We start from the raw sequence: 23,488 nt of genomic DNA, 5'->3' as shown, positions 1-23,488 counted from the left end.
TGCAAATCATATCTGATAAGGGTCTAGTATCCAGAATATATAAAGAACTCTTTTACAGCCTAACAATGAAAAGATGAATAACAAAAGGGTTGGAATAAACTTTTCTCCAAAGATACATGCACGGCTGATAGGCACATGAAAAAGCGCTTCACGTCATTAGTCACCGGGGAAGCGCAAATCTAGACCACATGGTATCTAAACACAATCTAGATACCGCTTCACACCAATAGGATGTTTGTAATAGAAGGGAAAATAACAAGCACTGGTGAGGACGTGTAGGGACCGGAACCCTTATGCTGAATGACGCTGGTGGGAATGTCAAAGTTTCTGATGCCTCGGACGACAGTCGGGCAGTTCCTCAAAAAGGCAGAGCCGCCTTGTGACCCAGCAGTTCCGCCCCTGGCTACTGTATACCCAAGAGAACTGAAGACATGCCCACACAAAAACTTGTGTCCCATTAGTCACAGCAGCGTCATTCGTGATGGTTAATACACGCCGGGCCCTGACTGGGCAAACCCATGCAGACAGAAGGTAGATTAGTAATTGCCAGGGGTCGGGAGGGGGTGGAATGGGAAATGTTTGCTAATGGGCACTGAGTTTTTTTTAGGGGGATGATGAAAATATTCTATAATTAGATACTGGGAATGGTTGCACAACTTCATGAATATAGTAAAAAAAAAAAAAAAACCCAAAAAACAAAAACAATGTGCACACTTTAAAACATGAGTTTTATGGCATAAATGAACTGTACTCAATTTTTAAAAATCATGTAGAAATGAAAACAGATTGAGCTCTGATCTTATTGTCAAACCAGGATATTTTGACAGTGAGGGGCCTCGCCTACTAATGAATGAGACCCCCAGAGTAGACACAGAGCTGGCGGTTACCGGTGAACCAGGATGCGTGTTCTCCTTCCATCCTCGAGTGTTCGAACTGTCTTCTTTCTGCTCACAGAGGAATATGAGGGATGTGAAATCCTTGTCTGTTTATTGAACATGGGAAAAAGAAAAGGGCTAAGAAAGCCGTGTAAGTCGAGGAGAAGGGAGAGAAGGTACTTCTTTGTGGAAATGAACATGAATGTGTGCGTCATGTGCCGTCAGGACTGGACTTATTTGTGTGGCTTCGGTCACCTCACTCTCGCAGGTAGCCAGTGTTTGAGTGAGTGAGTGGGTGAGTGAGCGAGCAGTCCAGTGCTGTGCTGTGATAAAGCCGTTCCTCCGAACTAGGGGTGTGCGTCCTCATCATCATCCGTGGGGCTTTAAAAAATGGCTGTTGCTGGGGCGTTAGTCTCAGTTATGACTTAAGAGTTTCGTTGTGGGGCCAGGGTAAGTTCATGAACGCAAAATATGTGTTTTCTCCCCTCAGTGGAATCTAGTATCCATTTAAATTGAGAGCCACTGCATTCCGTCAATGAGTTTTATGGATCCATTTATTGAAATATATACTTATTTTTGTTTTGTGCATAAACAGGAAGCAGCAGCAGGGTCTGTCAGAACCTCAGTCTAAACTATACCCACTCATCTTTTTTTTTTCAGGACCAGCCTGTGGGTAATCCAAAAATTGTGATTCATCAAGAATCACAGTGGTCATGTTAATTCTTCAAGATTGATATTGGGAGGAATCTTATTATTTATGTATTTTTTTTAGGTTATCGTAAAGCAACAGTAGTAGTGGGAAGTGGGTTGAAGTTGAATTCCTTTGCAGGTACTTGAAACTCTACTCTTGATGGGCAGGGAAGGGCATCGTCACTGCTGTACATAATGGGAGGGACTGGGCGATGGAGACCTTTCAGGAGGTCAGAACGCTCCGCATTAGCTGTCACCAGCCCGTGGCCTTTCTGTTTTCTGTTTTGCCAGCCCACTGTAGCCTCTGATAGCGTGCCCTCTGGGGGCAGTGGAACCGGGGGAGGACATAGTGCAATGCTGTGGTCTTCTCACAGCTTCAGTTTCTTTTGTGCATCCACGTACAATTTAATAGAAATTACGTTGGTACTCTGCTGTTGAAAGGTAGCATCAACTCATTAAATGGGAGTTGGATGGCTCTTGAAGATTTTGAAGTTTAGTTTTAGTGATGGATCGTGTCCATCCAGAGATGTCTCTGTGACATTTTTGACTGATAGCTTTTCTTCAGCTACTGCTTAATAGTTCCAGTGGCCATTCTGATGGTGGCTAGATGGGAGGGGAGTTGCAGGGATGGGTGAAAAAGGGGAGGAGATTAAGATGCACAAATTGCCAGTTATAAAAAACAAGGGATGTAAAGTGTAGCATAGGGAATACAGTCAACAATGTTGTGATAACTGTGGGATTCTAGATTTACCAGGGTGATTGATCACTCTGTAAGTTATATAGATGTCTAATCACTGTGCCATACACCTGAAACTAGTATTATATCTTATGGTAACTGTAACTGAAAATTAAAAAAAAAAAACATTAAAAAACAGCACCAGTTGTGATACTGTATTGCTATAATGAAACCTGGCATTAGAGCCAAAATTTCAACACAGCCCCCTCGTGTGACGTTGCCTGAACGGTACTTCTGGCCCCCAGTCCCTTCCCCAGGAAGCGGAGCAAACGCTGACGACCTCGCGAGGTTCCTGTGACTGTAACCGAGACAGCGTGCCCTCAGGTCTAACACGCTGTGGCACGTGCTGGCGCTCGGATGGAGGGTCCCTCACCTCCCCTTTTCCACTGGGGAAGAACAGCTGACAGCCTGCAGAAGGTTGGCTCTCAGAGAGTTGTCAGAGTTCGGGGCTTGAACTCTTCCTTGTACTTCGATTGATTGCTTTCATTCATTGACTAAGCAACTGCTCATCAAGCGTCTGTTTTTCGTTAGGCCCTTGGGGAGCTGCTTGAGTTACAGGAGCAAAATGTAATAGATTTGATCCTCCTCATCACTGAGCTTACAGTTTGGCGAGGGGTCGGGGAGGGAAATTAAACATTTCATTGTACAAGTAATCACATTACAGTCGTGGTAAGTGCCATAAAAGAGAAGCAGAGTGTGCTCTGAAGTATGTTAGGAGTCCTGACATAGTTTGGGTTAGGGAACGTTTCATGGAGGAAATGATGGTCATACAGAGACATGAAGAATGTATAGGACTCTTAGTAAGGGGGCATGCTTGGGATGAGACCTCACAAGAGGCGGCCAGCCGATAGTGTGTGTGAAGGCCCTGCAGGGAGTTAGGAGCTTCCTGAGTGCAGAATGGCCTGTGCCCGAAGCGTACTGAGCAAGAGGAGGAGTGGCGGAGAATGAGTGAGTGCTGTGGGCAGAGGCAGAGACATGACTAGACAGGACTTTGTAGGTCACACTCAGGGCTTGGATTTAAGAACAGTGGTAAGTGACAATCTGGTATTTGGATTTTATTTCAGTTTTAACTTTTTAAAAAATTTTATTTGTTTTTAGAGGCGGGAGGGAAGGGAGGGAGATTGAGAAGGAAACGTCAATATGTGATTGCCTCTCAAGCATCGTCTACTGGGGACCTGGCCCACAACCCAGGCATGTGCCCTGACTGGGAATCGAACCAGCGACCCTTTGGTTCATAGGCTGGCGCTCAATCCACTGAGCCACACCAGCCAGGGGCCGGTATTTGGATATTAAAATTGCTCTAGCAAAAATGGGGCAATTGGGTTGGAGAGGAATATGAATGCCCACTGAGACCAGTTAGTGGACTGTTGCAAAGCCTAGGCTAGGGCGGCAGTGGTGGCTTCGGGAAGCAGAGTCCATGCTGCGAGTGGGCACCAGATCGTGTGGTGGCTTTCTTCTTGTGGCCAGTGTGGACTCAGTGGAGATTTTATAAATGGGAGTGATTTGGCTACGTAAGATGTTTAAACTGGCAGGAAAGGTGTCAATACAGGAAAGGTTTGGTTTTTAAAAACGTTGGATTTTGTAATACCTGTAGGACACCCAGGGTAAGTAGTTGAGAGTGTGGTTGGAAATACAGGGCCCGTTAGGCTGGTGATTTCACTCTGGTGTCCAAGTGGTAGCCCAGGCCTTTGCAGGAGGTTGGTGACCCCAGTACCTGGTATTTGTCTTTTATGCACATTTCACAACAGTTTGGATGCAGCTGCTGTGATTTCCTTACCACTTGTAAACTTACTTGTGCTGCATACAACACTAGGGATTTTTGTTATCCCGCTTAATTCTCACAAATGTCTGAGCATTATTATTATTCCGGTGTTTTTAACACATGGCACCTGAAGCTTAGAGAAGTGAAGTAACCAAGGGTAGCGGTTAACAGGGGTGGAGCTGAGGTCTGAACCCAGGCGGGCTCACTGCAGCACCTGTCCTCTCAGCCACTACCAGATGCCGCTGCTCCGCGATATCTGACCCAGCGAGTAAACAAGACGGAGAGCGGCTGAGAACGCATCTGTTGACCTTCGCTGGGGTTGCGTGTGCTGCGTGTTGCTTGTGCCTTAGGTATGTTAGTGTACTTTCTCGTGTACCTTAATATTTACATGTTCTGTGACGCACTTGGTATCTGCTCTGCTTTGAAAATGCAGAAACCGTGGCCCAGAGAGCCTAAGTGACTTACTTGGTCAAGATCCTTAAGAGCTAGTTAATGGCAGAGCTAGGATTTAAAATGGGCCCTTTTACTCTAGGGCGAGTGCATTTTCTATTCCATTACTTACAAATAGGAATTGTGTTGACCTAAAAATGAGAATGTTTCCCTTGAGGAACATGATGGACTTAATGGTTATATACCAAACTACAGTCTTGTTCTTACAAATAAATGATAGATCATCAGTGTTTAGGATTATACATTGAATTTCGAGGATAAACAGCTGAACAAATTGAAATACTTAAAAATACTTTCATATCTATACAAAGTTAAGATTTTTTATTTATTTTAGAAGAGGTAAAATGGGAAGATATTATCTAGCAAATTCATGTTTACTTTACAATATCTTTGAAGAAATGAGACAGAATCACAATATTGATGTATTCAGTGGCTTTTTATAGTCCATAGATAATTGTTAGCATTTGTATAGGACTGCATCTTGATTTTGCTCAATTCAGTCAGTCATTTAATTTTCTACTGTTTGTTTCCTTTTTAATTTGAGAGGACAGTTGAAAACTAACGTAATGAGGTAACATAGCGTAATGTATTTTCAATATTGGCTTCTCTTGGTACAAGAGTTCAAGACTCTCATGTTACTGGTGCTTGTTAACTGCCTGCTGGGTATCAGTGAGAGGCAGTTGAGCTTAGTATTAACAGCGTAGCTCCTCCTTCAGGGTCTGACTTTGGGATAAATAATGTTTACCCCAGTGAGCCCTCTGCAGAAAGACTAGTGTGAGGCAGTCTCAAGAAAAATCACCTGTCATCTGCCTTCATTGCGTGGTGCTGGAGTTGATGAGGTGGAGTGTCTTTCTGGTACCGAACGCCTGAAGTCATTCTAGGTTGAGGTTTCTTTGGGTTGCTGAGCTGTAGCCACGTGCGTTCTTATCACAGTGAAGGTGAAACCCTGTCTCACTTGGCCAGCAGAGCCTGTCTGGAAAAGATACTCGACTTTGACTGGGTGGCTGGACGTGCGAGCATTTTGAAGCAGTTTTGTAAGGTTCTTGTGAATTTTAGGAAGTAATGAGTAGCTCAATCAACAGGCTGTTCGACTGTCTCCCACTTTATCTTTGTTATAGCCATTTATTAGTTTGCCTGTTTTCTAAATATGGTTATGATCTGTGTATATTGAAAGGATCAATTGCTCCTCTTGGAATGCCGGCTTTTGTCGCCCAGCACTGCCGTTCAGCAGTTTTCCATGGTGTTCATTTCCCACACCATCATTTCTTGTAAGGACTGTGCTGTACTGAGTACCTGTAAGACATCAAACAGCTTTCTCTAGAGCCCCATAGGGAACTCTTTCACTTTTAAGGCTCTACATGTGCTTCACTATATGATTTATAGTTATTTACAGAGCGTTTTCATTTTCTGTGTGTATCATCTGCTATTTTGACTTGGAAGATTTTGGTCTTATGTCCATTCGTACATCTCTTTTATATCTAAAATAAAAATATAGAATGAAATGATAGATCATGGGAAAAATATTTATGATTTGGTAGGAGACTAACCTGCCTGAGACATTTAAAAGTGACCTGTAGTTTACTTCTCCTTTTGGGAACAGATCACGACCTGCCCTTAAGCCGCCTGCATGCACGTGCCAGGCAGGGTACTTTCTGCTGCAGGTGGCGGGGAGGCTGGCCGAGCAGTGAGGGTCTGACCATCTCTTCTGACGACAAGGTCAGGGTCAGGGTGGCTCCAGCGTGGGTGAACTTGGGCCCCTCCTCTCTATCTTCTCTGGCATTTGCATGTTCTGCCGTTCCAGTCTAAGTTTGTTTAGTTGTCCCTCCCTGCCAGCACAGTCCCTAGGCAGAGTGTGGTTGGCCTGGACTGCGTGTGTGCCTGTGAGGGAGGGAAAAGCAATAGACTTCTTCGCTCTGGATTGCTTCTAAAGATCCCAGTTTATTTTCTGATTCATCTTTTATTTTCATTGTTGAAACAGAAGGAATGTCAACCGCCTTCCAAGTATCTACTGGTGCTTATTTTTAAGTGACATATAGACATCAAGGAAAATGAACATTAAAAAAAGACTAGAGAATAACAAGTGTTTCTCTCTGTAGTTGGTAGTCCCTCAGACAATAAAGAATCCTGTCGATAAATCCAGTCCACTTATGATGTCCATGGTGTAACATTAAAACATGTTATTAAAACATGTTAACAAGAATAAATGCCGTTGATGAAAATCTAATGGATCTAATTATGAACTTTGTATCCAGGTAAATGAAAAGATGATTCTTCCTTTCATAAGAATCACAATCTTCTTCCAAATAACCAGTTTTCTCTTATTATAAATGTAATTTTTTGTAGGTTTATAATATCTGATGAATTTCTCTAAATATCTTATTAAATCTGCAAAATTTAAAATTGATCTTTGAGCCCTGGCTGGTATAGCTCAGTGGATTGAGTGCAGGCTGCGAACCAAAGTGTTGCCAGTTTGATTCCCAGTCAGGGCACATGCCTGGGGTGCAGGCCAAGTCCCCACTTGGGGGCACGCGAGAGGCAACCACACATTGATGTTTCTCTCCTTCCTATCCTCTTTCTTTAAATATAAATAAAAATAAAAAACCTTAAAAAAATTGATCTTTGCCTTGTAGATGTTCCCTAGGTAGCAGCCAAGCCTGTGCTGGCCTCGTCAATTTTATGGTCAACAAACGGGCACTTGGGGTTGGAATAAACTGAGATTAACAATGAGTATAATTTTTAAGCACCTGTTATGCCAAGTGCTGGACAGGTGCTTTATTTGTAGGGACTGTCACAAAATCGCACGTGAAATTCATTATTCCCGTGCACAGATTTGAAAACGAAGGGGGAGGGAAGTTGACGTGACTGTGCCCCCGAGTCACGTATCTCGTAAATAACCGACGCCTGGAAAGGGGACCAAAACTTGACTTTGCATGTCACCAAGGGGCCCCTCTCACATCTGTGGTTTTGGCCCCTGTCTTTGGTGTGCGCACATGGGGCAGGCCCACGGAGAAAAACACAGTGCCCTGTGGCTGGGGATCCAGAGGTCCTAGACTGTCGTGGCAGCCTGTGCGGCCTGGAAGAATGTGTTAGGCTATCTGCGGATTCCTTCTTACCGGCTTTTGTGGTAGAAGCCTGTAGTCTCGGAGAGACCTGTCAGCCTTTGGAATTCCATCCTCCACATGGCTGCCTTGCAACCTTAGCTTTTTGATAAGCCCAAGAAAGGTTATGCTTTGTAAACTGGTTCGCTCTTTCTCTCTCTGTTAGGATAGGAGCAGTGTTATCTTGAAGCTTTTTAGTGTCCTTAACTGAAGTCGCTGTGTGGATCCTGGAGCAATGCAGGGGTTAGAGAATCACAGTCGGATAGAATGGAAATACACTAGAATTTCTTAGGATGCATTTGTTCGTTGTTAATTAATTATATAAATTAATATTGGCCCTATAAAGAATAAGTAGTTGTCTTGATTTCATTTAGGAACACAAGGCAGGATTCTGTTAGGAGTCTTCGTGCTGTTCATCATGGCCACAGATGTGTTAGGGAAATGAAGCAGGGTAAAGATTTTTGGTCCGTGGTCCTTTTACATTCTGCAGAAAGCAGCGACTATAACCTGGGATGCTCTGTAGAGCCAGATTATTCTCACAGAAATGTGTAAGTGTCCTGTGGTTTTGATATATTTACTGTATTATTTTTTACATATAACTAAACAGTGAAACACTTGATGTTATATTCCTTATCCATGGCTGTGTTGAAAATATATATATTTTTCTCTATTTGAAGTCAATAAATACCTTTTCAGATAAACAGGGCACATTTTACTGATCAGAAGTTTTTTTTTTTATGATCTTGTTTGTCTTAGTGTCTGCAAATCTGATTATCTTGAAAATGTGCAAAATTTTTACCTTTCGGGGATTGTCCTTTTCGCTAATAAATTTTCAGACATAAGACCCTTGCCTACATGAGAGCCGTGTAAAACTTTATTTGGTGTTGCCCATACCTGTCCTATTTCATTTCCTAACCAGCTCTGGTACTTGGGGCGGGCATCCTGTGTCTCCGGCTGCATGTCACCTGTGTGGAATAGAAAGAGACTGGGATGCACGTCTATTTGTAAATTATTGAGTAGTAAGTGTTACAAAGTAACAAGAAGGCTCAGGAAAAATGTTCAATGCAGATAAGTGTTATTAATGAGAACTGTTACTGGTGATCTTCTGTTAATTCACAGATGGGAAATTTTCCTCCGTGCTTCTCTGACCAGTGAAGTCAAGTTGGACAAGCATAGCCTTTGTTCCCCCTGATAACGACATCTTTAATAACTGGATGTCCTTCCACTTCACACAGCAGCATTTCGATGATGATTTATGGTGTCTGCATAGTATTCACAAAGATAAAATTGATATTTGTTCAGTAGAGGTTATAATTTTCAAATGATAAAGATTTCATTTTTAGAAGGGTTTTATACATACCAATTTAGAATCATAGAATGTTAAAGCTGCAATATTGGCTAGCATTTGCACAATGTTTTATATCTGCTTGCCACTCTGATAAGAATTTTATGCCTAATAGTAAAAGGTAGGTGGACACCAGATGCCTCTGGATGGGGTACCCTAAGAAGGAAGCAGGTGTTCTTGCTGGGAACTGAAATGGGAGGAGATACCAAACAAACCTAAATTGAGAAATACTGTGTAGAAAAACTGGCTTGTGTTCTTCAAAACGTCAATGTCACGAAAGCCAAAGGCCAAGAAATGTTTCTAGATTAAAGCACACTGAAGAGACGGACAGCTCAGTGTGGTGTTGGGTCCTGGATAATGCGGTACTGTACTGGGGGCGGGGGCCTTAAAGAACATTATTGGGACAACTAGCAAACTGGAGTATGGCCTGCACTTGAAAGTACTGTATCAGTGATATAGTTCCTGGATTTGATTATTGTACTTGGGTTATATGAGAAAATATTCATATTCTCAGGAAATTCACACTTTAAGGATTGATATATGCAATTTACCCTCAGGTGGTTCAGAGCAATGCATTTTTAACATGCGCAAGAACATTATAGTAGATCAGGGACTATCTGTATCCCGAAGTATGGGCAAGTAGGAGGAGGCAGCCACCTGCAGCTTGAAACCAAAGATTGCAGTGCCTCTGGCCTGGCCATCTGGACGGGAGGAAGGAGCCAGGCTGTGGGAGTGGTGGTGGGTCCCTTACGTGGCTGTGGTTGGAAGTCTTTGGCTTCTTCTCTCCTCCCCACGACCCTTTGCCACGGTGGGATACAGGGTGTCTGTGGTAGGTCTGGGCTAGAGACAGCGGGGCGGCCTGCGACCCTCTGCTGCAGGAAGACTGCCTCGGGGCTCTCCCTCCATCCTCTCCCCGAGGCAGCAGAGTGCAGCTGTGTCCCTGGGAGTCACAGAGCCTGCTCAAGGACCTAGAACGGGCCTCGGCCCTGTTCCTTATCAGCTCTGGCCTTGCGGGAGCGATATATGTTGCCTAAGCTTTGGTTTTCTCAGACCAAAAATGAAAATAATGATGCCCCTCTCATAAACAGGGTGTGTGGACTTAAGAAGATAATGTGTGTCCAGTGCTTTGGTGTTATTAGGTACCAGGACCCTTGAAAAACTTTTCTCTGTTCAACCAGCTGATAAATGAAGAGAACATGTGTTCATTGTCTGAATCGATAGTTACGAACATACTTATGGGGTGAATTGAACCAGCAGTGAACATGTTTTGAATATTTTGAAAAGATACTTGAAAGGTCAGGCAAAAGCTTTGAAAAAGCATTTTCCCCAGGTTGATAGAAGAAATGAATGATGGTAGAACCCATTTCCTACCACTGTGTGAAAACGGCCAAGGATATTCCCACATTTGTGAAGGGGACTTCAGAAGCCATCTTGAGGCACCAGTTCATTAGACAGAAGTTTCCTGCCTTTTTGATCAGGAGTTAATTTTCAGTATTTCAGTCCTGTCAAAGATGGTTGCTTAGTCTGTCCCTTTTCTGATTAAGTACACAAAGGAGATGGGATTTTTTAAAAACTGGGGTTGTCTTCCTGAGTAAAATGGAGCCAAATCCCTCTTTAATTTTTTTTAAGATTTTATTTATTTATTTTTAGAGAGGGAAGGGAGGGAGAAAGAGAGGGAGAGAGAAACATCAATGTGCAGTTGCTGGGGGTCATGGCTTGCAACCCAGGCATGTGCCCTGACTGGGAATCGAACCTGCAACACTTTGGTTCGCAGCCTACACTCAATCCATTGAGCTACACCAGCCAGGTCCCCTCTTTAATTTTTTGTAATCTCATTCTTACTGAGGAAATTATTATTTAAGTATGCATTTTTACAAATCAGGCCATTTGATTTATTATTACTTATAGTTAACATGATTATATATGTATTATATGTTATATATGTTTTTCCTTATAGAAACACAGGGTGGGGCAAGAATAGTTTTGCAGTTGTATGTGAAACAGTTTGTTCTTGTATTATTTATTAATGTATTTTTTCCATGTGAATGTCTGTAAACCTACTTTTATCCCACCCTGTATATATGTGGTTACCATATACTATACATGATATATATGTATATATATAATGCCATCATATACATATGCATGTATATACATACCAAAATTCTATTTAATTGCTTTATTTTACTTAATATTATTTTAAGGCTATCTTCCATTGTGGCAAATTATACTAATTCTTCTGTTATAGCAGTAGGTGCGGTTTAGTATTTAAATACACTGATTAAAGTGGAAAAGGCAGTCGATAGAAGGGCAAAGTAGACTGGTCCGTGATCAGGAGGAGGACTGAGGAGGGGGTGTGTGAGTGAAGCTCAGGGACACCTGCTGTGTCACAGGAGGAAAGTTCCTGGGTGTGTGAGTGAACTGAGGGTTTGGATGGCACACTTCTTTCCTTGGACTTGAGTTTCTTCTTTGCTAAAAGGGGAGAGGTTACAATACAAAATGATTCCTTAGGCAAGCCGAAAATTAGAGGATCGTACACTTTTCAAGTAGCTTGATTGGAGTGTGGCGAAGAACAAGGCGTAGATGAAAGTGGGTCATGGAGCAGTGTTGACTCAGCATTCTTTCTTCCCCTTTTTGTCGACAGACTATTTACAGAGCTTGAGGAAAAAATGTAAACTGTGTATAAACTATATATAAATTTAAATGCTGTATGTTTTAATATGTAATATGTCACTAATATATGTCAGTACTTTTATGTCATGTTTAGCTTGCTTTTTTAATAATGTATAACTTTACATACCTATTTGACATTCATTTATTGGAAATTAGTTACAAGATAATGTTTGCCATTTAATTTTTTCTCTGATTTTTATTGCATATGCAGAAAAAGGTATTCATATGTTTCAAGGGAAGTAAATATGTGAACTAGCATGCACACAATAAATTACTTTATTTTCTGATCACGAATATTAATAACATGTATGTTCTTTGGGTAATCCCTTCCCCTTCGTTCACCCAGTTTCCCCGTCACCCCTCCCCTCTGACAGCTGTCAGTCTGCTCCATGTGTCCATGCCTCTGTTTCTGTTTTGTTTGTCAGTTTACTTTGTTCATTGCTTTCCACATGCAAGTGTGAGCATATGGCATTTGTCTTTTCTCTGACTGGCTAATTTCACCTAGCACAATAACCTCCAGGTCCATTTATACTGTAGCAAAACGGACATTTTCCTTCTTTGTTACAGTCATGTAGTATTCCATTGTGTAAACGCACCACAGCTTTTTTACCCACTCATCGACTGCTGAGCGCTCGGGCTGTTTCCACATCTTGGCTATTGTCAGTAACGCTGCTGTGGACATAAGGTTGCATATATTCTTTCAAATTCGTGTTTCCAGATTCCTAGGATATATTCCCAGAAGAGGACTTGCTGGGTCAAAAGGCAGTTCCATCTTTAGTTTTTTGAAGAAGCTCCTTACTGTTTCCACAGTGGCTGCCCCAGTCTGCATTCCCACCAACAGTGCACTAGGGTTCCCCTTTCTCCACATCCTCCCCAGCACTTATGTTTGTGGATTTATTGATGGTGGCCATTCTGGCAGGTGTGAGGTCATATCTCATTGTGGTTTTAGTTTGCATCTCTCTGATGATTAGACACCGAGTACACTATGGTGATGGCCAGAGGGAAGGTGGGGTTGGGCTTGGTAGAGGTGGGGAAAAGAGGGGGAAATAGGGATATCTGTGGTAGTGGCAACAATACAAAAATTAAAAAAGATAAAATAAATGTTAATAACATGGCATGCTTGCAAATATATTTGTTAACTTTCCCTCAGATATTTGCACACATATTTTATTCTAGCCTCCTGTGGTACATACAGCATGTATAATTTCAATTTCTCTGTTACGAAAAAAGTTTCTTTTACTTTGAAATTGTCAGTTACCAAAGGTTATTCAACTATTTTAGGGCTAGGTGTTTTTTTCACTCAACTTCTAACAATCCTTCTCAGTCGGAAAATGCTTTCAAATTCCAAGCTAGTTGTGAAGAAAGAGTAACTGGAAATTGCACAAAACAGTAAAGTAGAAGGGACATTTCAGTAATGTTTAAAGTTCATGCTTTCTGGCCTCCTTTTTCTTCTTGATTTTAAAGGCAGCCATGGGTTTTTGCTGTTTGTAATAATTCTTCAACAATGGCACTTATTTTAGAAAAAGTCAATGTAGTTTTTAAAAACTATCCACAAGTGATTAATTTCCGTGACATGAGTCCGTGTGCAATGCCACCTTTTGCTGGTGCATGCTACCTCAGTAGAATTCTTAAAAGCATTCTAGAATTACATATTTTCCTGCCCACGAAAATGCATTATGAACACTTGTAAAATGTCTAGGCCTTATTATTGGCTACCATATTTTATTATAGAAACAGGTTATCCCTGGGTGCTTGCGTAGTATTTTTGCCGTTTATGTTTTCATATTTTGATTGCATTGGGGGTGAGCATCCATACACACATTTTTGTCATTGTCTTATTATTTTCTTAGAATTTTTGAAAATAAAATGGAATTTTCAAGGGAAGCTGAAATTCAGATTTCTTTTGAAAAAAAATTTTTTTTAAATGATGGCCAAATTGTTCAAAAACCTTATATCTAGAGGATGATTTTGGGCTATTCGTCTTCAAAGACAATGACAAAGTGTTTTCTTCTGTGGTGCTTTCACTTTCTTGTCCTTTTATATTTTACCCCTAGGTGGGTGCATTTTTCTTCCAGTGTTAACACTATCTAGATGCCCAAGACTCCCCACGGTGTATTTTTAGCCGTGATTTCTGAGTCTCGTGTCAGCTTCCTATTTGGCTTTTTCAGTTGTGCGACCCATGACCATTTCAAGTGTAATATGTCCAAAATTGAATTCTTAACGTTTCCTCTCTTTTAAAGAAGGAATGAATCATTGTCTCTTGGTAGATACCTGTTTATTTACAGCATTTATTTGTTGATTGTACATAGTTGCTTTATTAGAAAGTTTATTTTAGTAGCCTTTGAAAAAAATTAATACACAGTTGATTTACTGGAATCATGAAAATGGTGTGTTTTGATGAACAGACTCAGAGCGGTGTTGATTTAATAAGGGCCAAGTTGAAAGTAAAGTTCACCTTCTGTTTAAAGTCCGTGCTCTTAAAATATTTATGTACTTACTTAAGCAACAAGTTTTTTTAAAACAGTAAACAAAATTGATTTTTAAAGGCTGAACACCTGTATCAGTATTAATGTAATTTGGTCTGAATCAGAGTGCTGGATTCTATGTTAATCTGTTAAATTAAGACAACAAAACTCATATTGGGAATCTTTTTAAAACTTGAGTTCCTGATTTTTTTAAATGACATACAAAAAAATTTCAGCTGAGAGTTTAGTTTCAACTGATTTTTTTACTCTATTATTGTTGCCTGAGTAGAGTTATAGGCCTTGAGGGTTTAATTAGAGAGATTCATTTTTATCCCCTAGGTAAGATATTTTCCTTTCTCTGTGGGAAAAAAATTCCCAACTGTGTTTGCTAAAGATAGGTTTTATAGTTTTAAAGGTAGGTTTTAAATGTTGCCATTTCTACCAAAACTCTTTGTATGAATAACATTTGTAATGTTCAATTATTTTAAGGGTATACACACTTTTTAGAGTATTTGTGTTTTTTGAAATTGTGGTAAAATGTACATACCTCAGTATTGACCATTTTTAGCCATTTTTGAGTGTGCAGGTCAGTGGCGTTAAGTACTTCCACATTTCTGTGCAGCGGTCACCACCATCCATCTCCAGAGCTTTCTCATCATCGCGTCCTGAAACTCTGTCCCCTTGAGCAGTAGTGTCCCATTCCTTCCTCCCTTCTGTCCCTGGCAGCTACCATTTTCCTTTTTCCGTGAATTTGCCGCAGGTACCTCATGTAAATGGAATTATACAGTATTTATTCTGTGGCTGGCTTATTTTGCTTAGCACAATACTTTCAAGATTCTCATGCTGTGATAGGATTTCCTTTTTTAAGGCTGAAAAATATTCCGCTTTATGTTCATAGTATATGCATACTATACTTCTCTGGGTTTCATTTGTTTTGCTCCTCCATTCGCGTGCCAGAGGACATTTGAGTTTTTGGCACCTGTTGACGGCAGTGAATGACGCTCCTGTCAGCACGTGTGTTATCTGCACGTGTACAGACATGTTTCTTGAGTCCGTACTTTCATTTTTTGGGGTGTCTACCCAGGAGTGGAATTGTTGGATCAAATGGTAATTCTAGATTTGTTTTTTCAAGTAACCACCAGGCTGTCTTCCACAGCAACTTGACCATTTTGCATTTCCAAAACTACGCTCAAGGGTTCCAATTTCTGCCTATTAACAGTTTTTTGTGTTCGTTTTGTTTTGATAATAGCCATTCAGATGGGCGTGGCATGGTTTCATGTTGTGGTTTTGATTTGCGTTAGTGACAGGGATTTTGAGCATCTTTTCATGTGCTTATTTTCATATCTTTGGAGAAATGTCTATTCAAGTCCTTTGCCTATTTTTTAAATTGAATAGTTTATTTTTTTTGTTATTAGGGATCTTTCAATGTATTCTGGATATTAGTCTTGTATGAGGTAATGTGCTTCGCAGTTATTTTCTCCCATTCTGTGGCTTGCTGTTGTACTGTGTGGACAGTGCCCATTGCCACTTTGTGACATCACCCATCAGTGAGTTTAGAGGTAAAATGAACAACACTCCAACTTATTTACTAATTTTATGTAACCAGGAATTTGGACAAATAGTGCCGTCAGTGTGAAGCATAAAAACAGGTTTGAAATTAGTATAACCTTTTCATGATTTGCCAATTTATAGAACTTAAATTTTCTAATTTGTGTTTTCTTTTAGATCCTGTAGAAAATTTCAGCTGCAGCCCTTGGACTAGGAGCTGAAATAATAGAAGCTGTGTACGATGCATTAGGGTATTGAAGAAAATTAATTTTCAAATTAAATACTTGGAATATAAGGAAGGAAAGGTGACTGAAAATGGGGCGGAAGAAAATACAAATCACACGCATAATGGATGAAAGGAATCGACAGGTAAATGAAATTTTAATTTATATATTTAATGGATGTGAATAATTTTTTTAAAAAGGTGTATAGAATAAAATGGTTGCATTTTTCTTAAGTTTAATTTCAAGTCAGTATTTTTATTTCTAGAGTAAATTAAATATTTTAGCAATCAGCAAGTTTTGGCTTTTTATCACGTGCTTTAAAGAAACTTTGATTTCAGAAATCATGTGTGTTAATTGCAAGAAATATAGGTAAAAAAGACGTAAAGTCACTGCAGCCCACCACCACCATTCATTCTGTAGATTTATCGGAATACATTTAATCTTCTGTACATTTGGTTGTTGGTTTTCTGCATCTTGGTCACTTTAGATTATCACCTCTCTTTGCACAAGTAGGTAATTCCTAAGTTAGCTACCACCATCAGTGATATGTCTGGTCAGTTAAATTTTCTGGTTAACCAACAAATAGTGAGAATTTTTTTGCAACTCTTACTCTCACAAATATTGTAAAACATTTATGTACGGGGTTGGCCAAAGTAGGTTTACAGTTCGTATGGAAAATAATGCAATAATTAATAAACAATGCAAGAATAAGCTCTGTTTTGTGTACTCACAACTGCACACCTACTTTTGCCAACCCCGTATGGTTTCAGTACCAAAGTCAGCCAACACCTGCCAGTTCAGGATAGTTGTGATTACCGATCGATAAAGACCAGAAGTTGTAAGGGTTTAAAGCAGGGCTTGGAAACTGTGGTCCACGGGCTAGCTGCCTGCTTTTGCGAATAATGCGTTGTTACCACACCACCACGCCTGTTCATGTACGTGCGGTCTGTGGCTGCTTTCCACTCCAACAACGTACTCAAGTAGTCAGTTACCCCAGAGACCACGTGGCTCAGAGGTCTAAAGTCTCCACTCTCTGGCTCTTTAAGGGGAAATCTGACAACCCCTCGGTTTAAAGAAAAAAGAAGGAAAAATAATTTCCCAGATTATTGTGAGCAAACTATTCAAAGCGTATGCAGGAGGGAGAGAGGTTGTCTCTGGAAAAGCTCCTCACCAGGAGAAGTTTTAAGAACAGCTGGTTTCTGGAAGCTTACAAGGAACAGAACAGCACTAAAAATGTGTTCTGCAAAGTCCGAGCACTTGTTCACCCGGTCGTGTGGGCATAACTGGGGACAAAACTCAGCTGAGCAACTGGTAGAGAAGTTAGTGCGAGTGGCGAGGGCTGCCCGTAGGCCCAATTGATGAGGGCCCTTGTTCAGCTCAGGGAGGCTCCTGAGCTACAGCGTAAGGCTCACACAGTGGGGTTCATTACCAAGGCTGATAAAATAGGGAAGGCTGATAACCAGTCCCTAGTTCCAAAGGAGTGATTCTCAGTGAGGTTGCAAGTAAGTTTCCCTTCACAGGTCAGAGGATTTTGACATGTAGGCAGGCACGGGCACCTGCTTCATGAGCACATGCGGGACACATGTAAATAGGGTTTATCGGGGCATAACACACGGGCACAGAAGCAGCAAAGCACGTAAGAGCCCCTGCCCTCTCGTCACGAGCACAGAGAGATGGCACCCACCGGGGGAAAGGACTCCATGCGGCGAGGGAGCTGAGCGCCAGGCCAAGATGACTCTGTAATGGGAGTCTTTAAGTGAAGGAAAGGACCTTGTTAGAAAGATGGAGTCTGCCACTGTAGCTCAGCGGCTACGTGTGAGAAGGAGATGCCTTATAAAAATACCGTCTGGAAGGAAAATCTCTGCATGACATCCATAAACATCTAATTGCAACAGTGTGGTGATTGCAGGGGGGAGGGAGTATAAGGGGAATACATGGTAACGGGAAAAATGCAATAAAATTTAAAAGGAGAAAGAGAACTTTACAGTTGAGGGAAATGTACACTCTAAAGGATTGTTTTCCTGCTGTGTACCTAGCTCTGTTACAGCTAATCTTCTAGGCAGAGTGGTGTCCTCTAAAGCTGTAGTCAGTGCAGGACTCCCCCTCATCCATGGGTGTCACGTTCCAAACCCCCCAGCGGGCGCCTGGAGCTGCAAATAGCACCAAAGCCTTCTACCTACGTGTTTTTTCCTGTTCGTACACACCTTGTCACTTAAAGGAAGCACTTTCCAGCCTCTCTTTGGCGTGTCCAAATTGCCAGCATCACTACTGTTGGGCTTTGGGGCCGTTAGTGAGTAAAATAAGGGTGACTTGGATGCAAGAGGACCTCTGAACTACCAGCAGGTGAGCAGCACGTGCAGTGTGGATGTGCTGGACCAAATCACGTCCCGGGCAGGGCGGTGCGAGGTTCCACTGTGCTCCTTAGAACAGTGCCCAATTTAAAACGCATGAATTGTTTATTTCTGAAATGTCCCGTTTAATATTTTCAGACCACAGTTGACCATGGGTGACCTGGTAAAGCAAAACCGTAGGTAGGGGGTACTGTTTCTGTCTTCAGGAAGATCGTAGAGTGTTGGTATAATTTCTCAAGTGTTTGCTGGAATTCACCAGGGAGCTCGTCTGGGCCTGGTGCTTGCTGTTTTAGAAGGTTGTTAATTATTGATCCAATTAATAGAGAGTCTGAATAGACCTGTTTTTTCTTGTGTGTTTTGGCTGATTGTGTCTTTCAAGGAATTGGTTTCTTTCATCAAGATCATCAAACCTATAGGCATAGAGTTGTTTTTATTCTTTTATTATCCATGGGATCTGCAGTTGAGTTGTGACATCCCTTCTTTCATTTGTGGTGTTAGTAATTTGTATCTTGTTTTCTTAGTTACCCTGGCTAGAGGTATCTGGATGACCAGTTTTGGGTTTTGTAGATTTTTCTCTATTGATTTCCTATTTTCAGTTTTATTGATTTCTGTTCTTATTCTTTCTTCTGCTTTCTTTGGATTGATTTGCTCTTTTGAAAATTTCCTAAGGTGGTGGCTTAAATTATTGCTTTTAGGTCTTTCTTCTTTGCCCATATGTGCATTCAGTGCTATCAGTTTCCTCCAGACTTCGCTTTCATTGCATCTCACAGGTCGATAAGTTGTATTTTCATTTTCATTTAGTTCAAAACAGTTAATTTCTCTTGAGATTGCTTCTTTGATTTCTGTGTTACTTAGAAGTGTGCTACTTCATCTCCAAGTATTTTGGGATTTTCCAGTTATCTATTACTGATTTTTTTTGTTTGTTTAATGCCATTGTCATCTGAGAACATACATTGTATGATTGCTGTTCTTTTAAGTTTGTTAAGCTGTATTTTATGGCCCAGAAGGTGTCTTAGTGTTTCATGTGAGCTCTAGAGTAATGTGTCTTCTGCTGTTGTTGGATGAAGCAGATACCAATCATACATGTCCTTACGGATTTTCTCCAACATTGTTGGTAGAAGGGTATTGAAATCTCCCACTATGATAACGAATTCATCTGTTTCTCCTTGCCTCACAGATCTTTGATGCTCTGTTGTTTGGTTCACACGTTTTAAGGGTCTAAGGATTGTTATGTCGTCCTGGAGAACTGGCCCCTTTGTCATCATGTGGTGCCCTTCTTTGATCTTGATGGTTTTCCTTGCTCTGAAATCTGCTGGGTCTGAAATCAACACAGCTTCTTCAGTTCTCTTTTGATTAGTGTCAGTAGAGGATGTCTTTCTCCCTCCCTTTGCTTTTACCCTATGTGTGTCTTTATATCGACAGCGGACTTCTTGTGGACACCATATATCGTTAGGTATTGTTTTCTGATTCGCTGACAATCTTTACTTTTTAATTGGTAAATTTAGAACATTGACTTTTAAAGCGATTGTTGGATTAGTATCTACTACATTCGTGTTCTATTTATTACTCTTGTTCTTTGTTTTTATTCTTATACTTTTTCTTCTTTTTGTGGTTTTGATTATTTTGATTCCATTTTCTCTACTTAACATATCAGTTATACTTAGGGTTTTTTTTTCTCTCTTTTTAATGGTTGCCCTAGACTTTGCAATTTACATTTGTAACTAACCCAAGTTTACTTTCAAATACCTCTATACAGCTTCATGGGCTTTCACTGCCTTATCGTAACAAAGTACCCGTAATGCCTCCTTTCCATCCCCTGCATTGTTGCTGCTGTTCCTTCCATTGTTACATAAGCTATAATCATCTCAATACATTGTTGCTGTTATTTTGAGCAAACTGTTATCTGTTACATCAATTAAGAATAACAACACTTCCTTTATGTAGATCAGAGTTTTTGGTCTGTATTATTATCCTTCTCTCTGAAGAACTTTCAGTGTTTCTTTTACAACAGGTCTACTGGCCATGGATTTCCTGTTTTTGTTTGTCTAGGGAAGTCTTTATTTTTTCTGAAGTGTAGTTGCTTAGCAGCATTTTAGGTTAGTGGGTTTTCCCCCCTAACATGTTAAACACGCTCTTCTTCATCGCATGGTTTCTGAGGAGAAATTGGTTGTAATTCTTATATTTACACTTCTGTATATAAGGTGTTCTGTCCCTCTGGCTTTTTTCAAGATTTAAAAAAAAAATCTTTGATTCTATATAGCTTAGATGTAATATGCCTTGGTGTCGTTAGGGTTTTAAGAGTTCTTTTGTTGTTGTTTGCATTCATACCATTGGTGTTCTTAGAGCTTCCCGGATCTGTGGTTTGGTGTCTGACATTAATTTGGAGGAAATTCCCAAATGTTATTGATTCAACTATTTCTTCTGTTGTTTCTTCTGGCATTCATAGTTTCTGTTGACATATCCTCAAACTCAGAGATTCTTTCCTTGTTAGTTTCCAGCTGACAGATGAACCCATCAAAGACAATTCATTTATCTTACAGTATTTGTTATTGCCAGCATTTGAAATTGTTATTCTTTTAGAATTCCCATCTCTCGGCTTACCTGTTGCTGCATGTTGTCTGCTTTCGCCATTGGAGCCCTTGGCACGTTAATCATAGTTATTTTGAATTGCTGGTCTGAGAAGTCCGACAGTTCTGCCATTTATGACACTGCTTCTAATGCTCGCTCTGTGTCTTCAGGGTGTGTTTCCTGCCCTTCAGTATGCCGTGTAATTTCTGCTGAGAGCCAGGCGTGATGCACTAGGTAAAAGGCACTGCAGTGGTAGGCCCTTAGTCACGCGATGCGGGGAGAGAAGTCGTCCTGTGATCAGGACTCAGTCTTCCGGGAACCTGTGCCGGCGGACCGCGCACTTTGTGAGTGCCTTGTGGTGTGCACCCCCAGCTTTAGGTGGGCTCGGATGGCTGCAAGGAACTGCACGGGCTGTATCCCTCCTCCTGTCGGTTAGGCTGTGGTAGCAGAGTCTGTCTTGAGGACAGGCCTCCTTAAGAACCAGTGCCCTGGCATGTTCAGAGTAGCTCCTTTCTCCTGTCCCTGCTGGAAGCCCAAGGGGCGCTCTCTGATCTGTACCATGGGGACAGGGAGGTAAAACACGCAGGAGCACAGGTGTGCCCCCCTCAGGCTGGGCCCTCCTGGGGTTTTTAACGCTGACGCTTGTCCACACGAAGCCTCCAGCATTTCCTCAGTCACAGTTCTGCTTTCCTACCCTGGTGCTGGCTCCAGGTTGGGGGCGAGGGGGCAGAGGTTGCGCTCTGACCTCAGTTCTCTGAGGGATCAAAGAAGAGTTAAATTTTCAGCTTATTCAGCTTTTTATTTGTTGTTAGGATGGAGTGGCAGCTTCAAGCTCCTGTGTGTGCTCGACTAGAAACCTTAAGTCTCTTATCGACTTTTCAGTTCAACAATGAACTAAAGATATGCCTAAATATATATCATGCGAGGATCTTTGCAAGTACTTGGGACTGAAGTATAGAAGGTCTTTTAGAGGTGGCGTGGCCAGCCTTCTTAAATGTAGAGAAGTGTATTTGCTGAGTTTTGGGTTTGATACAAAATTAGAAAAATTGGTTAGGTTAAAGCAAAATGTGTCTCAGTTTATAGAAGCACTGAGTTTTATAGGTAAGGTCTTTAGCTTTATTCTTTCTTTATAGTGATTATAATCTTGGAGTAAAATGGCAATTGAAAAATAAAATTTTTATTTATTTTGGCTAATAAATACTGAAATAGCTTTATTAATACTGATACTTAAAATTATTCAAATTTTATAGTGCATAAAAATAAAATGAAATTAAATGTGTTTCAGGTACCAAAATTTATAAGCCTATTTCAAAACGAAGATTCATACTTATAGGAGGAATGCTTAGTAATGAAGATAGTTGTGAGTGATGAAATAGGGTCAGCGAGAATGAGGCCAGATCATTTATTTTGTTTGCTTAATGAGCTTGAATATTACTTTCAGTGCAATGAAAAACTAAACTCCCACTTACACATTTTGATTTATATGTCAAAAATGTCACTCTGGAAGGTAAATGGCAACTATTACTATAGGTACAGTAGGTGAAACAGGAAATGCAGTAAGATGGTTACATAAATAATACACGTCAGAGGTGCTGTAAGTCAGCCTAGGGTGGTAGCGGTGTAGACAGAAGTGTGGACATTTGAGATGTGTCTGAGAGGTGGAGTAGACACAATTGGTTGATGGATTGGTGTGGTGGCGTATTTGGCAAGAGGGATCAAGGACAGCTCTTAGAGTCCTTTGGCTTTGTTTGAATGGAAGGTGGTACCAGTTGCTGAAATGGAAAAGACTGTGGAAAGAGCGTATTTATAGTTTTTCAAAATCACGACTCTGGATGCAGTCACCCGGCAAGGACCGTGGGGGGGAAGCGGAGAAGGAGCTCGAGGCCGAAGCCCCTGGGCCCCTCAGCGCACAGCGCTGCGCAGAGGGGGGGAGAGGTCGCAGCTCCCAAGGCTGAGGAGCAGCAGCCACCGAAGCAGGAGGAGCACCGGGAGAGTGCTGTGCGCCGAGCACTTGGCAGAGGAGGTGTTTGAAGAATGAGAACGTGGTCATCCTTGTCCCGTGCTGCTGACGCTCTGCCAGGATAAGGACGGAAAAGGGACGATTGACCTTACTCACGTAAATTGAAGGTTATTGTTGACAGGTGTTAGGGAACGTGGGGAGTGGAAGTCTGGGGGCAGTGGGGTGGGGAGAGAACAGGTGGTGTGCAACTGGGGACGGTGTAGACCTTTCTTCCAAACACTCGAGCTCTGAAGTAGAGCAGGGAGAAGGGGTGGCAGCTGCAGGAGCAGTGTGGGGTCGGAGGGGGGCTAGAGCACGTTTCTGTGCTTGCGGCCTTTGACCTGGTGGAGAGGAAGGAGACCGTCACTGATGGGGGGAGAGGGAAGCCTGTGGCATCTGGGGAGGAGTGGGACCAGAAATGTCGACACCAGCAGCAGAGGAGGGAGAGGGTGGCGGGGTGCGGATGCAGCGTTCAAGCTGAAGACTCGGTGACGGGACGCACCTGTGTCTGCTGTCTCCGTGGTCTGCAGCAGGGGGAGAGCGTGGGAAATAGCTGACCTGGAGGACGGGCGAAGACACAAGCGAAGTTTCGATTGTCAGGCACCATCGAATGTTGAGTTTTATGATCACGAGCTTGGAAACATCGAGTGTGTGCATGTGTGTGTGCTCAGGTGTTCCCAGGAGGAGTGTGAGCTACTTGGATA

General features: G+C 41.7%; 1 protein-coding gene across 8 annotated transcripts in view; it reads left to right on the top strand.

Moving 5' to 3' along the window:
* MEF2A (myocyte enhancer factor 2A) overlaps positions 1-23,488 on the top strand; it is a 102,020-nt gene that overhangs the window by 35,619 nt on the left and 42,913 nt on the right. For 6 of the 8 annotated variants that reach the window (XM_028502252.2, XM_028502254.2, XM_028502253.2 and 3 more), the window contains one exon: positions 15,820-16,011. In XM_028502252.2, the coding sequence (XP_028358053.1) occupies positions 15,958-16,011 (54 nt within the window). In that variant the 5' untranslated portion in view covers positions 15,820-15,957. Of the gene's footprint in view, positions 1-2,062; positions 2,068-5,770; positions 5,782-15,819; positions 16,012-23,488 lie in introns of those variants that run through there. The other 2 variants (XM_036012960.1, XM_036012959.1) reach the window with 2 other exon arrangements.

Source organism: Phyllostomus discolor, chromosome 12 (genome assembly GCF_004126475.2).
Source record: "Phyllostomus discolor isolate MPI-MPIP mPhyDis1 chromosome 12, mPhyDis1.pri.v3, whole genome shotgun sequence".
Taxonomy (NCBI): Eukaryota; Metazoa; Chordata; class Mammalia; order Chiroptera; family Phyllostomidae; genus Phyllostomus; species Phyllostomus discolor.
Note: the sequence above shows the minus strand (reverse complement) of the source record. Positions and strands in the feature narration are given on the sequence as shown.